General features: G+C 35.8%; 1 protein-coding gene across 4 annotated transcripts; it reads right to left on the reverse strand.

The window, feature by feature from the left end:
* Positions 1-5,382: 5,382 nt before the first annotated feature.
* On the reverse strand, positions 5,383-15,706 carry LOC114742156 (U6 snRNA phosphodiesterase-like). 4 transcript variants are annotated; one of them, XM_028930425.1, is made up of 7 exons: positions 15,429-15,706; positions 12,501-12,656; positions 12,091-12,153; positions 11,021-11,270; positions 10,822-10,918; positions 5,723-5,788; positions 5,383-5,644 (listed from the first exon to the last, which is right to left on the reverse strand). In XM_028930425.1, exons 1-7 carry the CDS (start codon positions 15,574-15,576, stop codon positions 5,435-5,437), a joined length of 990 nt encoding a protein of 329 aa, XP_028786258.1. In that variant the 5' UTR covers positions 15,577-15,706; the 3' UTR covers positions 5,383-5,434. The 4 variants fall into 4 exon arrangements, with proteins under 4 accessions (XP_028786258.1, XP_028786251.1, XP_028786277.1 ...); XM_028930418.1 differs by having other exon boundaries at positions 12,061-12,153; XM_028930444.1 differs by having other exon boundaries at positions 12,061-12,153; positions 12,501-12,661; positions 15,429-15,487.
* Between the last annotated feature and the right edge of the window lie 303 nt (positions 15,707-16,009).

A 16,009-nucleotide genomic window follows, 5' to 3' on the forward strand; every position in this document is an offset into this window, starting at 1 on the left:
CTTTCATTACTCACTTCAAGAGATACTCAAGATTGTGGGAATCTTGAGTGGGTTATGTCCTTACAAAGAATAAGGGGAAAGCATTTGAGTGTATTCAATTATTGTATTAAGGCACCAAGAGCCTGTTAAATCTTGACAACTATAATGGAACTCTCATATGTGTTTTAGGGATATGATTTAGGTTAAATGGTCAGGCTGAACTAGCATAATCTGCTTGTATTCTTCTTACTTACTACTCCTTTGGTGAAAATTTTTTTTTTAAGTCTACCTTATTTCATGTACATTATTGTTATAATTTTAATACAACCTAGTTCACCCTCCTCTTAGGCGTTCTTTCATTCTAACAAATCTCTCATTACAACATTGAAAAGCAATTGGAAGACTCAGTTATAAGTCGCTTCCCTATGCTCTCACAATTTGTTTGGCATGAAAAAAAATAGATGAGAGGGGAAAATATTAAGTGTTTAATTTTTTTTTAAAAATGGAGAAGTAAGGTTACACGATTTTTTCTTTTCTTTTTTTTTTTTACTCTTTTATCTTACATGTTTTCCTTATTAAAATTTTATAACCACATTTCTTCAACTTTTAAATCGAAATTATTAAAATTAAAACCTTTATGTGGCTGTTTGATCAAGTTAAGGCATACATAGCATAATTATGGCTTCGAAGAGGATCGAATACATAAGCTATTTATACCTTTGGATGTAGTGAAATAGAGGATTCCATGCACTTTAATATGGGAGTCTATATAGACGGATTGAAAACAAGTGTAAGAATTAGAATGAGATCTTAAGAGGACCTGTCTCTTGTAATCCTAAAGACAAGAAACTAGACAGACGACATGACTTCATGACCAATAATTATATTATCTGAGCTATGTTGATCTAGTACAAAGCTGTATTGCTTTGGGCTTATCACTTGTGAAATGATCCCCTTTAGCCTGTCTACCACCATATTTGTGGTAATTTTAAAAATAACTTTACAAAGACTGATAGGTCGTAAATTTTTCAACTCTTCAGGATGTTCTTCCTTTGGGATTAACACAAGGGAAGTATCATTGATCTCTGCAACCTCAGTTGGTTGCTCCTAAAATTTTCAAATGTAATCACACATTGAAGCCCCAACATGACTCGACTGACTTTGAAAGAATAACATATTTAGCCAATCTGATCTAGCAGCTTTTAGGGCCCCCATGTTAATATCATCTATCAACCTATACAGGTATCTCAAATCATCTCCCCCTCAATCCGAATAGGCACATGTGCATGCAAGCAATGTCTATTCTCTTTTCTCATCTTTAAACAAAACCAAGAAGAAGTTAATTGCTAGTCTTTTTATCTATTGTTGGTCATAGACCCAATCATCGTTACCATCTTTTATGGCCCCACAAAATTTCTTTTCCTTCTTCCATTTGCACGATTATGAAAATACTTGGCATTTTTATCCTCACTCACAACCCAATCCATTCTAGCTTTCTAAGTCCATATTAATGATTCTTAGAGCATTACCTCTTCTAACTCCTTCTAGAGAATCTACTGTAGATCTTTAAGTTCATTAGAGAGATTGGTATGCACTTCTACTCATATTCTCTTGTTCAAGTGTTTTTATGGTATTCCTTTTTCTTATGCCAGTGAAGTCAAAAGTATGTTTGTTCCAAACTTTGCAAGCCTAAAATTGATGCATGTTCTCTCCACTTACTTCCATTGTTCTAGTTCTCCTTTCCATAGTGAACTCAACATGTAAAATTCATGCTACAAGGAATTGGAACAGTCACTCGTCATTTCATCTCATTAAACAACCATCAAGTCATAACAGTAAATGCCAGTGGTTTGATTTACACCAAGGTAAGTAAGTCACCAAATTATTGGGGAACACATCAATGCACTCTAGTGATCCCAAACATATATCTATTTTGCTTTCTACACCATCGCATGAACATAAATTTTGGTCTAATAAAATCAAGATCATGTAGCTCCACTTCATCCATAAGATCTATGAAATGCTTGTAAGGGTCCGTTTGTGGATATTACAATTTTTCATCATACCATGAGTGTGGCGTTAAAGTCGCCTCTCAAGCACCATGCATCTAGAGTATTTTCACGCATCCTCCTTAGGTCTCTCCAAAGCTCCTTTCTTCTAGATGCCACCGGGCTCACATATATGTTTGTCATGTACCAGGTCTAGTACTCATGGTTTATAATTTGAACATGGATAAATTGTAAAGATTTTTCTACTATCTCCACATGCCTTGCTGGTTCATTCCACAGGCACCACAATCCTCCTCTACACCCCTCTGTATCCACTATTTCAAAGAGAGGAAATCCTAGTTTTGCAACTATTTGTACTGTCTTTGCCTATTGCTTTTGGTTTCGACAAGGATTAGATAGTCTAAATCATACCAAGTGGGCAAATGGATTTCGAGTTGAAAATATGAATCTAGTACTGTTACAAGTCATTTGTCATGGTGGATTGCACAGATTAATGAAGTGTGCGTTATGATCCTCTGGTCCTTTTCTATCATTTTTGGAACGTTCCTTAGTCCTTTACAACAATACCTTTGGTTCTTAGTTGTCATTTCCAAATTTTGAGTTGACATTCTAAATGATCTGCAAGGAAATTCAACCAGTTGTAATATCTAGAATTCTAAAAAGGAATGCAAATAACGACTAACGAGTGATCACAACAATAGTGACCAAAATGCCCTTGAATAAACTAAAGTGATGCAATTACTCAAAACTTCTAACTAACTAGATTAAAACTAATTAAGACCTATAAAACTCAACAAAAACACTACTAACAACCTAAGTTAAAACGCGAACAAATGAAAATATCACTCCCTAACCAGATCACTTACTGTCAGTTGCTTGTTGATTCCATCCTCATTGTTTTGAGCGTCTCTTCTTAGGGTACCCATCAGTCAAACCAGACATTTGTTTGTTGTCCCCCTCTCACTTCTATCTCTTCACGAAACGCCTCCATTTTCACCAATTCTTTCCACAACCAGGAATCACTTGCCTTTGCTACAATTTTTCTTCCCTCTTGTTCATCCCTCTCATATATCCCTTTTAAGATATGAACCCACATATCTTCTGGTTGTTTTCGCATCCTCCACTGTAACCTCAATAGAAAAGTGTCATTCATTGTTTTCATGTATCGAATACCCACTCCACTTTTCTCTTTTACTTTGCACATTTGATCCTCTGCAATAGCATGCCATCTCCTCTTGCTTCCTTGTTCTCTCTATATAATCTTCCTCTGCTCTTGTTCAATTTCATCAACAACTTCTTGCAATAATCTATCATGTTGCATAGGGTAAATAGACATTGAGCTTGTTATTGCTTTTACCAAAGTGATTCTTACTACCGTTGATAGACTTGATGCTTTCCATTCACTTAGCCTCTTTCTTACCCCCTTGAGCATATTCTTGTATTTATTTTTTCTGCGTCACAGAAAAGATATTTCTACACCTAAATACCTTCTTATGTCATCCACTTCTTTAAATTGACAAATTCTACAAATTTCCTTCCTGATGTGTTGCACGACATTAGTTGAGAAATATATTTATGTTTTCTCATTGCTCACTTTGTGTCCCAATATTTTTCCAAGCACCTACATGCATTCCATTATAGTTTCAATTTGTTTAGTATCAACCTCTGCAAAAAGAAAAAAAACAGATTGTCACCAAACATCATTGGAGTAAAAATTGAGCCCTTACATCCCGCTTTCATTCCTCTCCATGTTCTCTCTTTGAGTGTCTAGTATGAGGTATGTAAGTTTTTTCATGCCGAGAACAAACGAGTAAGATGAGAGAGGATCGCCTTGCTAAAAACCTTATAAAGGATCAAATTCCTCCAATTTCTCCCCATTACCATAACAACCATGTCATTGTGATGCTTATACCTTTCATTATCATGTCGTTCATTCCACTCAAGCATTGAATTTCTTATAAGACTCTTCCCCTAAAGTTCCAATTCAATCTGTTATATGCATTCTCCAAATCAAATTTTATAGCCATAAATCCTTTCTTTCCTTGTTTCCTTCTCATAGAGCAGATCATCTCATTGGCAATGAGTACGTTATCATGGATATTTCGACCCAGAACGAGACTCACTTGGGAAGGTGAGACCAACTTAGGCATGAGTTTCTTGAGTCTCTTCACTATAATCTTGGGTAAGCACCTATAAACCACGTTGCATAATGAGATGGGCCACAATTGGCTAACTTTCTCTAGTGTCTCAACTTTTGGAATGAGGGTGATTAGAGTCTTGTTCATATCTCCAATTTTTTCAGTACAGAGCCACGCTTCCTTGACAAAGTCTCACACACAGTCCATTATCTCCCAGTTGCGTTGAAAGAATAGTGCTAGATAACCATCCTCCCCCAACGCTTTAAGCTTCCCAATTGTAAACATAGCCTCTTTAATTTCTTCATTAGTCATTAGCTTTTCCAACTCTTTCTTTTCTTCCTGGCTAAGCCTTTTTCTAACTATGCTTTGTGTTAAACCTCTCTCTATTATGTTTTTCCAGAAAGAGCCTTTATAAGGAGTTTCATAGTTGCACTAGCTCCTCTTTTCCTTCTATCTAGTTTCTTGCATGATTTTTTAAGGTGTGCACTTGATTCCTCCTTTTTCTTATCACTGTTTTAGCGTGATAAGAAGCTATATCTCACCCTCTATCATTAAGTCATTTTATCTAACTTTCTAGAACTAGATCACTTCCCTTGCTAATATTTTAGCCAATTCATCACCAAAATGATACTCCAAGTCCTTCAGATACTTCCTTGGTTTTTGTTAAAGGTATCCTTCTCATTAATGATTTTTTCTTCCTTATATGTCCGAAAACATTCTCTCTCTAGCTCTTTTTCGTATGCTATTTATCTTTTATTGTTTTTTTTTTTGTGCACATCATCTTTAAAGTTGCTTGGTGGCATGAAGATCCATTACTAGGTGAAAGTGGTATATGGAAGTTATTAATGGGTATGCAAAAACTTAAAAGGACATACTTAGAATTTACTACATGTCAAATTATCAATTTATCACCCTGCAAGGAAATTTACCGATTCAATAAATACCTTTCTGATTTTATTTCTTAGTCACTTCTGTCAAAACCAATAAAAACTTTGAATTTCATTAACTTTACATTAGAATTTATCAACCAACTTTTTCTCTATTTAATATATATATATATATATAACTTTCAAGAAAATAACAATCCACACGATAACAAATGAAAGGTAAAATAATACATTCACGCTACAATGATGTGATTTATAAATAGGACAAAAAAAATCTTTTTTTGCCTTGTAAAAATAAGTAGAGGAGACTTTTTTTTTTTTTAAAAGAAAGAATGTCCCCAAACTGCTCACCACTAATCCCACAAATGATTTCAGATAAAAATCTATGCAGCCAAAAATTTTACTCCTACTTCTAAACATATCAATGTCCATCAGTGTCCATTTTAACTTTACAAATCTTGTATGTTTTGCAGCCAATCTTACACTTAATACGTTTGAATTTATAGGTAAAAGCACATTTTTTAACAAATTCCTCAGTAGCATGGCTCTTTATTATTTCTTCAACCACTTTCTTCAGGGAATGACCAATGTCACCCAAAGCCCATGCTAAGGATATGTGAGGCCGAGGATCCTGAAAGAGAACATGTCCTCGTCCATAAATAGAAGAGTGCAAAAAAGACATAACATCACAAGTGATAAAACCACTGACCTTGTAGAACTCAGGGAGATTGTGAAGCTTATAAACACCATTGACAACTTCAATTTGCTTTGTTATCTGAAATGCATTAAAAAGCAAAAAATTCTCAGGCATATGTGTGCCAAAAAGTGAATTTCAATAAATGAATTTGTCGAATTCATTTTTCTGAGTTTGTTAACATCTTAGTCATCAGATTTACCCATTATGAGCCAGTATCATTCCAAAAGGAAAGACGTCCTTGAAACACTCTCCAAAAGAATTCATATATCTGAGGCTTTTCAATTTCAATTTTTAGCTTTCACTTTTTTGGCGTCACATCACAAAATGCATGATTTACGTGCAAATGACTACTAATACATTGAGTCTATATGCATTCCAACGATGCCATGCTCTTTCATGGCAAAAAGTAATACTGATAGAACTTGCGGTATTAACTTCAAATACAAGGATAAGATAGTACAGTTCCCCCTTCAATGAAGCAAGAAAGAGAGAAAATGTAGTAGGCAGGTCTGGAAACCCTAGTTCCGGTCTGAGATAACACTAGATAGTAGCAAAACAATCAGACAACATCAGACGTTAGAGGTCAGAGACTCTCCTAATCCTTCCACATGATACTTGTCTGCCTCCCTCAAGCACACAACCCTAGAAAACTACGATGGTTATTGGGCTGGGTATGGGCTGTGTTTGGGCCCATTGGTTGTGTCTGGTTGTTCTGGTCCATTTTGGACTTTCTACTACCATATACTATCCCTTTCATAGTGCTAGGTCCATCATTCGCCCCCTCTACAAGATTAACTTTGTCCTCAAGGGGAAAGGGAGGAAATTGCAGCTTGATAGTTTGCATATGTTCCTAGTTATTGTCACAATCCGGTAAATCACACCACTTGATTAGGATCAGTTTACTCCTATTAGTCATGGTGTGCACTTTCACAACATCTTGTGACTGAACCTGCAACTCATACTCCTCAGATAAGAAATTAGGAAGTAGTTGAACCTGCTATTTTTTAAGGTGTAAAACATAGAAAAAAGGGTGCATCCTAGCTATTTCTAGCAATTTTAGCTTGTAAGTAACCCTTCCAATCCTTTGAATGACCTCATAGGGCCCATAATACCTTGGTGATAGTTTCTCATGTTAGCTATTACCTAAATTTTTCAACTTATACAGTTGAATGTGCAAGTAAACTTGGTACCCCACCATAAACTCAACATCTCATCTCATTTTGTTGGCTTGCTGCTGCATCTTTAATTGAGCTTGCTCAAGACAAGACTGGAGAAGATACAGAACCTCAATGCACTCTTTAATATGCTCACTAATCTCTTCTACTTTTGAACCATCATCTTGCCACTTAAAAATAGTAAAAAGGTCTCGGCCACAAAGAGCCTTGAAGGGAGTGGTGTCAATTGACCTATTACGGGTAGTGTTGAACTAAAATTCAGCCCATGTTTGCATCTTTACCCACTTTTTAGGATATTCTCTAGCAAAGCATCTTAATATGTCTCTAAGCTCTAGTTAACAAATGAGTTTATGGATGGTAGCCCAAACTGTATTTAAGTGCTCTCCCTAATTGCTTGAACAACTCATGCCAAAATTGTCTAATAAACACCCCATCACGATCTGAAACTATTGATTTCAGGAACCCATGCAGCTTTGCCACCTCTTTAATGGAAACATCAGCCATATTACTAGCTGAAAAAGGGTGTGACAGAGGAGTAAAGTGGGCATGCTTAGTGAGGCGATCAACTATCACCATAATGGTATCAAGTCTGTTAGATATAGACAGCCCTATAATGAAGTCCATACTCACATCTTTGCATGCTTGTAAGGGAATAGGTAAGGGTAGTAGTAGCCCCATTGGACTAAATGCCTTATACCTTTTACATTGGCAAACTTCACGTTGAGATACTTGTTCTTGCACATCTTTTTTCATACCTTCCTAGTACACCACTTCTGCAAGCCTCTTGTAAGTTCGTAGATACCCCAAATGCCCACCTATTGGTGAATTATGAAACTCTGTGATCGGTATCCTACTGAAACTTTTTCATAGGTAGGATTCTTTGCCAAATATCATATAAGTTTTCCTCTTTAGCTACCTTGGTCTCAAATTCTTCAATATCAGTGTACTGCCATAGTGAAAATGCATTAAGAGCAACACCATGGCTGTCTCATTGAGATAAAGCATCTGCATCCCTGTATTTTTTCCCAATTTATAGTTTATCTCAAAATTATAGCCTATTAACTTCAATACCTAGCTTTTCTGATCAGATGCAATAATACACTGCTCTAGCAAATGCTTAAGTGCTTTTTGATCCGTTCTTATGATGAAAGGCTTGGCAGCAAGATAGTGCTGCCATTTCTTCATCAAGAGGTGCTGCTATTTTTCCATAAACTTTAATAAATTTTCTATAGTATCCAATGTACCTTAAAAAATCCTCTCAAGCTCTTGATATCCTTGGGAATAGGCCACTTGACCATAGCCTCAATCGTAGTCAGGTCAGCTTGCACTCCTTGAGCTAAAATGATGTGACCAAGATACTCCAATTTGCTCTGTCCAGAAGCACTTCTTGGGATTCATAACTTTCTCATGCTGCTGCAAAATCTGTAAGACCACCCTCAAATGCTCCAAGTAAGAAGCTTCATCCTTGCTATACGCCAATAGATCATCAAAAACAGACTAGCACAAACTTTCTCACGTAGTCTCTGAAAATGTCATTCAATAATGATTGAAAAGTAGACAATGCATAGGTAAGCCCAAAAGGCATAACCAGAAATTCATAATGGCCATCATGAGTTTGGAAAGCAGTATTGTGTTCATCCCTGGACTTAATACGAATTTAATGATAAACATATTTTAAATCAAGTTTACAAAAAATGGTGGCACCCCCTAATTCATCGAGCAACTTATCAATAGCAGGTATAGGACACTTATCTGGTATGGTTACTTAATTGAGTGCTTTGTAATCAACACAAAATCTCCCACTACCATCTTTTTTCTCGACCAACTTCTCAATCTCTGTTTTGTGCCCATATGCACATCTGTAGGATCGGACAATGGGAGGTACAAAACCCTCCTTAATAGTGATAGAATCGTCATGGGCACTGTGGGGTGGTAGACTTTTTTTTAGTTCACACACATCTAGATAATCTTGTAATAAACGCTGCACAACGAGCTTAACTCTCTTAGCTGCCTATTGTTCTTCATTGCTTTTTAAGTCCACTGTTCGAATCACCAACAAATACCTTGTTCTCTATCGCACACGTTAGTGAAGCTAAGAAGGGGAGATCCTGGGCTTCAATTGGACCAGATAACTTTAGATGGTTTAGTATTAGGCCATTTCAATGGAGGCCATCAACTCTTGTAGATTGTGAGGTTTCGTTAAATAAACATCGGCCTTCACCTTGTCCTTTAACCTGTTTAAAAATACGCCGACTCATGATTCCTCAGGTATGCCGAGGAGGGTCACTGATAGGTGTTTGAATTGCTCTCTAAGTTCTGACACATGGTTGGTTTGCTTTAACCCAGCCAACAGCTCATAATTATCAAACTATTGGTTACAATGGAAATGTTGAATCACAGCGATTTTGAAGGTTTTCTAGTCGGATATGGGAGCTTTAATCTCCATCCATTGAAACCAATTTACAGCACACCCCTCTAACCCCACAATTGCAGCGTCAAGCTTAAAGTATTTCTCATGTTTCGGTACTTTGATGACATTGAAGTATGGTTCCATCCGACATGTCCATCCCATTGGATCTTCTCCAACAAACAGAGGCATTTCTAGCTTATAGACAATATTTTTGTCCCTTTTTCTCCAAGTTGTCCTCATTTTTCTGTCCAATACTCTTTTCATCTCCCTCTAAGTTAATAGTCATATCTACCATTTTCCTCCTTCTGTCGCTGGAATCTCAACATTTGGAGGACGGTTTTGGTTCTAAAATAAGATGGCATTTCTTTGCTCCTGTAGTTGAGCAAGAATAATTGTGTTCTGTTCTTGAAGTTGTCTCATCAGACCCCGTGTTTCTATGCATTCATCTCTGGCTTCCACACTTGCTCATTGCACCTCTCCCACTGCCCTTTCCACATTCTCAAGTCTTGCCTCCATTATGGTTCCTACCATGCCCTGGGAAAGCACCCGCTCTGATACCAAGTTTGATAGAACCTACTATATTAACTTCAAATACCAGGATAAAACGATACAGTTCCCCCTTCAATGAAGCAAGAAAGAGAGAAAATGCAGTAAACATGTCTAGAAATCTTAATTATAGTATGAGATAATAGTAGCTAGCAGCAAAACAGTGAGAAAATAGTAGGAAAAAAACTAGCAAAATGGGAAATAACGGGATAAAGCCTTCCCTGACATTAGAGAGGTCAGACACTCTCCTAATCCTTTCACATGATCCTTGACCACCTCCCTCAGGCACGCAGCCCTAAAAAACTAACTCCAATTGTTATTGGGCTACGTATGGGTTATGTTTGGGCCCATTGGTTGTGTCCGGTTGTTCTGATTCATTTTGGACTTTCTTCTACCATATATTGCCCCCTTCATAGTACTAGGCCCATCAAATACCCATGACATATGATAAGAACAGTTACAAGCAGCTAGTGCTACGTGTTGTGTCTTCACTAGCCAACATCCGCCTAATAGACATTGAGAAAAACTTAGGCATAATATTTGGACCAGTTTGATTTTGCCATACTATAATGTCCATATCAGTGTTCCTATTTCTCATATTACAAAACAGAATTATCAAATAATTTTTCAAATTCGGCATGATCTTTAAGATGCTTCCCTTATGGCCTTCTAAGTGTGGTCCCCATGATTATTTTGGACAGACTAATATTATTCTCGGTTAGGTTTTTGAACTCACTTTCCCGCGCTCATAACAAAAAAACCCAGAAGTTTTCCCAATTTACTCTACATAAACATGCTATATGGATAATAGAAAAACCAAATGAAATGGAAATGCCAAGCCACAAGTGACAAATATCACGCTACCAGCACAATGACAAAATAGTTTAACTTGCACAAATCAGTTATATATAACCACAAAAATTAACATAGCAAGAAAAACAGCTAAATATTATTAAAAAAATAAAGGCTTCAAAGCATACCTCTCTCAGCCCTCCTTGAACCACTTCTAACGATAAAAAGGTGCGTGTGTGGTCATCATTTACAAAAATTTCCCACTTACTAAAGTCAATCCAGTAACTGCTCCACAAGAAAAAGAGTTAGAGGCAAAGATGAACATAGGCAAACTGAAAAACACATGGCGTTCTGACTGACACTTGACCAATTTAAGCACAAACTGACCCCTGTTGAGTTTGAAGTTTCTGTCGAAGCATGGATACCATGGAGTCAATCTGATGCACTCGTATCGGGACAGTTCTTCCCAAGCTAATATGAAATTCCCTCCCTAAAACAGCCCGTTCAAGCTTCTCTTCATTTTTATGGAGAATATTAAGTGGTAAATCAACATCAACAGCATGAAGACTTGGCTCCTGAGATGAGACTTTCTTCAAGAAGGCAGCCAATTCTTTCTTTGATTGAAATGGTATGCAGACTGCGAGAAAGCATGGATGAGTTGTAGCACATTATAGGGTGAAGAAATCATATATCTAGTGGCAAGAACAGAACAGAAAAAGTTCACTGCATTGCAACTCTGCTTCCCACAGATATCCTGCACGTACTTGAACAGTTGAACTTTGAAAGTAAGCTTGTTCCAATAGACAGGCATATCCACATCCTACATAAAACTTCAATTTGGGTACTTTCAGAACTTATCATTATGATTTGAACATAAGACATCTAGCCCCATTTTCCACCTGCCACAATGTCCTGAGCTAAAACAAAAGCAACCCAGAGAAATTGCAAATCGCCCTTGTTTGTAAGTTAACACCCATTTATCATCCTCATCAACTTTGAAAAACAAAAGGGAAAAAGAGCAGAAAATACAAGAACCATAACGATACCACAAAAATCCATAAGTTTGTAAGTTGTGCTTATTACTAATTTCTATACCTATTTTGCCATTCCTTTTTCAACAAAAGTTCGTTAACATTACTTCTTCATGAGAATTTCTAGGATTTGATGAAGTATTATTCTCTTCTTTTTTTTTTTGGGACACACGATGAAGTAATATTCTGAACAAATGCATATCTGAAAATCCTTATCAAGCCCCAAAACTCCATTTATTTGTAAGGAAAATATGCGCAGTCCATGTAAGGAAGTCTGAAATATATGGTTCGCCCTGTCAAACGCTTTCTTTATAATCATCCAGTAGGAGGCCTTTGAGATACCTCATGACAAAATATTAAAAATAAACAACTAAAGTATGAACACGGTAGACTTACTTGGTATGTAAATATGCAAGGCATAGTTACCATCAACATGAGGGAAGCTCCTAACTCTACTTCTCTGAACAGTCTGTAGAAGATCTTGAGAATCTTCACCATTAAAACAATAAATACTTGTCATTAGATGGCATATAACATCAGAACAAGCAAACTTGAAATAAATAACAAAGGAGCTTTTGTTTAATTGCAATAGAACTTCAAAAATATGAAATAAGTCATTGAATTCAAAAAATTCTACTTTTAACCATTAATTTAGATTGAGGTGCAGGTTAAAAAAAAAAAAAAAAAGGATTCTGAGATTGCGCACATTTTGTTAATTTTTATTATTCACTTTTATATTTCCCCTTGAATCATCAGTAGCCTCTCTAGGAAAATCATAATTATCTTTCACTCTGTTTACTAAACAATGAATAATATAAGCTAAAAAACAGGAGTACCAAGAGAATTTGGAGGATTGAGGAGCGAGATAGGAGGCAGAGGCAATGGAGTGGATCCTTCAGAGTGGACTAAAGTTGGGCTAGAAGAGGCAAACTTAGAGCCTGAGTCAGAAGATGTATCTCCAGAACATGCTTTCGAGGCCTCCATCTCCAAGTCTGTACTTCAATGCATACCAAGATCAGTAGTCTAAACCTGAATCTTATTTCAAAATAATTGATAGAGAACTGTTAAATAATACAATTTTGAAATAAAATGTCAAACCCTCAAAAATAAAGTGTGGCCAACTCAGATTATGAGAAAACCCACATCCTTTAAGCCTTGCATGCATATAAAATTCCACACATATATTTATAGACATTCTTACAATACAAAATATAGTTTTGATCCATTTCATATAAACAAAAAATCCCAAGCTATTTATAGAAATTTCTACAAAAACTCCCCTGCAAAATGGGACGTTCCAAAAATTCCACAGTAAGTATTCAGCAATAGTTCAACAAAGGGAGCTCCGTTCCAAACTAATAGATATATAACCCGTAACGAAGGCAAGGACCATAACTATAGTTTACGTGGAGCACCTAGAACAGGATTTACAAAATGTAACACAAAATGGGTTATTCAGAGCAATTCTTCAACTCCAATTCAGCATAAATGCCTCTCAATGGTGAGTAAGAATACAGGATCAGCTACACTATTGAGACCAAAATATTTTCTGGTCAATAATGTCCCAACAATAAAACATAAAATATAATAATAAACGTATTAAATCATAACAGGTCAAAGTAATTTGGCATTTAAACAGTAAAGAATCAACTATATAACTATTCATCATTTAAACATTTGGGTGGCTAGGAATACAAGGAAAACAAGGAAAGAAATAATCATGCTATTTATAATAAAAATATACTCAAAAAACTTTGCTTATTTGAAAATCAATAAACGAAGTTGAAAAAGAATTCCATTCTTTATTAGGACCTAGACAGAACAATAACCAGCATGGACACACAGTCAACGAAAGTAAATAACATGTCTGGCATGGCTAGAAGTGCTCATGAAAAACAAGTGTGAGTAATACTCATGAAAGTCCACCCCAGTGTTGGCCGTCACACCATGCAAACACCTCCAAATCACCCTACTAGCTAGGTATATCATGAAGCGCCAAGGGCTAACAGAACTGCCATTAGCAACCATTTATCCTCAATCCCTTATTTTCCAGCATACATGGAAATTAAAAAACCTTGCAAGTTTGATGATTCTGAATCATTTCAAACCCAGCAAGTAACATCTTCCAAAATCTTGATCCATTCCATGCATGAATAATAATTTGTGACATAAAGCTAGGAAAATTTTTAAATGAATGAAATCCTCAACTTCTTAAATATCTTTATATAAGAAGAAAACATTACTACTATTTAACAAGCATCTTATATACACGTAAACACATGAAAACCTTATTTGAAATATAATTTAATAGTTAATCATTTAATTTATAGTGGTCAAATACTTCATCAAGTCATGAGTTCAAAACACAAGAAAAAAAATCAATCATAGAATAAATTTTACTTTCTTTCAAAAAGGACAAACCAGGATAAAGAGAATGCTTCAAACGATACAATTAATGTCATAATTAGAACAATATTAAAATACATGTGAATCCATTGAAAACAGTATTTTGAAATAAAACAATTCTTATAGTTATCAATTGAAATGCTATTTACTCACCTGATGTGTTCCCAAGTTCAATAATCTACTTCTTACAACTTTTATCAAGATTTTCACTCCCCAAACACCCTATATAAATATATATGTAAAGAATATTAATTATCTATAAGCTATATAACTCCCTTCCGACATTAACTCAACTATAAGCAACTACAATAATTTAAAGTTTCAAAATGCCATACTATATGCTTCAAAGTCTCTCCAAGCTCAATCATAGTTTTCACTTCCAATTAAGTCACTACCTTATATAAATACTCTCCTATCTAATCCATTTATCATACTTAAACTTATGTTTCAAACTCTTCTAATGTAAAAAACTAAACCCCCTTTACCTCTAACTCTTAATCCATAATTATTTAAGTTATAAAGAAACAACTTCACTTTCCAATTATAACATCAAGATCATACAAATTTATACACTATGATTTACTCCCTATCACTTTAGCCACGTTCAGCTATTATTGGAGTTATGACTTTCCTTCAAACCCTTTAACAACTCAATGTTACCATCCACTGATTCACTTTAGCTCAAGACAATATCATTGTCGTTTCCTTTAGCGAATTTACAAAAACAAATTCTTCTATATAAGGATACATCCACTTAATTCATATCCACTAATTCATAAGCAATAACTTAATATTCTAATTTAGACTTATATTCTTTAAATCGTTTAAAAATATCTCCAACAACTCAATAAACACAGCCAAACACCTCATAGGCATCTTAGTACCAGCAAAAAACGGGGAAGAAGAAGAAGCAAACCTAATCATTGAAATTTCCCAACAATCCTGTTTCCAACGTCATAATGAAGTTATAAAGCCTTTAAATTTAACTTTAAGGAAGATTTAAATCATAGTGAATCCAACATAGAGACTAAATTCTTCTCCACCATCAAAATACTATAGAAATATGCCTAGATAAGCCCATTACCTCTCAAAACTTTCATCGAGCACCCAGTGCGCATACAATTTGACAAGCTCCAAAGGCATTCTTCTTAAAATCATAGTCCCAGATTTCATACATTACAATTGTAAATCCAATATTAACTAATCACCAAAACTTGATACAACTCAAACCCACCATCAAGTAAAGAAACAGCCACTATTTCCAATCCGCACACATCACAACAAAGGAGAAGCAACATTCTGCACACAATAAAAATGGAGCATCCTGAAAATCAGAGGAAGAACCTATAGATACATACCCCGCACAATGGACGCATAAGAGAAGAAGAGAAGTGAAGATGGTGATCTGCCTACACCCTCACGTAGAAACTCAGGAAATATAGGAAGAAGAGTGACGCTCCCGCGAACACCACAGTGCCGAAAGAAATGAGTAGCAACTCCAAGCATGGAGGAGGAGGGAACCGAGAAGATGAGGCGACGCCGAGCAGAACCAAGGAAGGATAAATGGAGCTGGACAGTTACGGTACCCAAACTTCAACCCCCACTAGCAGCGATCGTAGAGACTGGACAAGCATAGCCACGACGGCAAAGGGAAGAGAATCGAGCACGATGGTATTTTTTCCTTTCTTGTTTTTTTTATCAGAAAGTTCACAAACGGAAAAAGGGGAGAACGGTGGGCTGATGGCAAAAAATGAAAACTCTGATGATTCCAATAAATATTAAGATTAATACAATTGTTTATCCTTAAAATTCAGGTCTATTTTGATTTTAATCCATCAAATTATAAATATATGAGTTTGGTCTCTAAAATTTAGCCTGTTTAAAATATTAGGAGGTGTTTGGAAGCACCTAAAAGTGCTTTTCAGAAATACCTTTCCGT

The sequence above is a fragment of the Neltuma alba genome, unplaced genomic scaffold (assembly GCF_004799145.2).
Source record: "Neltuma alba isolate B1F8T4 unplaced genomic scaffold, ASM479914v2 tig00000619_pilon, whole genome shotgun sequence".
In the NCBI taxonomy this organism is placed as follows: domain Eukaryota; kingdom Viridiplantae; phylum Streptophyta; class Magnoliopsida; order Fabales; family Fabaceae; genus Neltuma; species Neltuma alba.

Coding starts and splice junctions, on each gene's coding strand:
- LOC114742156 (XM_028930418.1), bottom strand. CDS start 15,576: ATGCTTGGAGTTGCTACTCATTTCTTTCGGCACTGTGGTGTTCGCGGG. Junction 12,154..12,500: donor CAATCCTCCAAATTCTCTTG/GTACTCCTGTTT, acceptor TTAATGGTGAAG/ATTCTCAAGATCTTCTACAG. Junction 5,645..5,722: donor ATCTCCCTGAGTTCTACAAG/GTCAGTGGTTTT, acceptor GTTCTCTTTCAG/GATCCTCGGCCTCACATATC.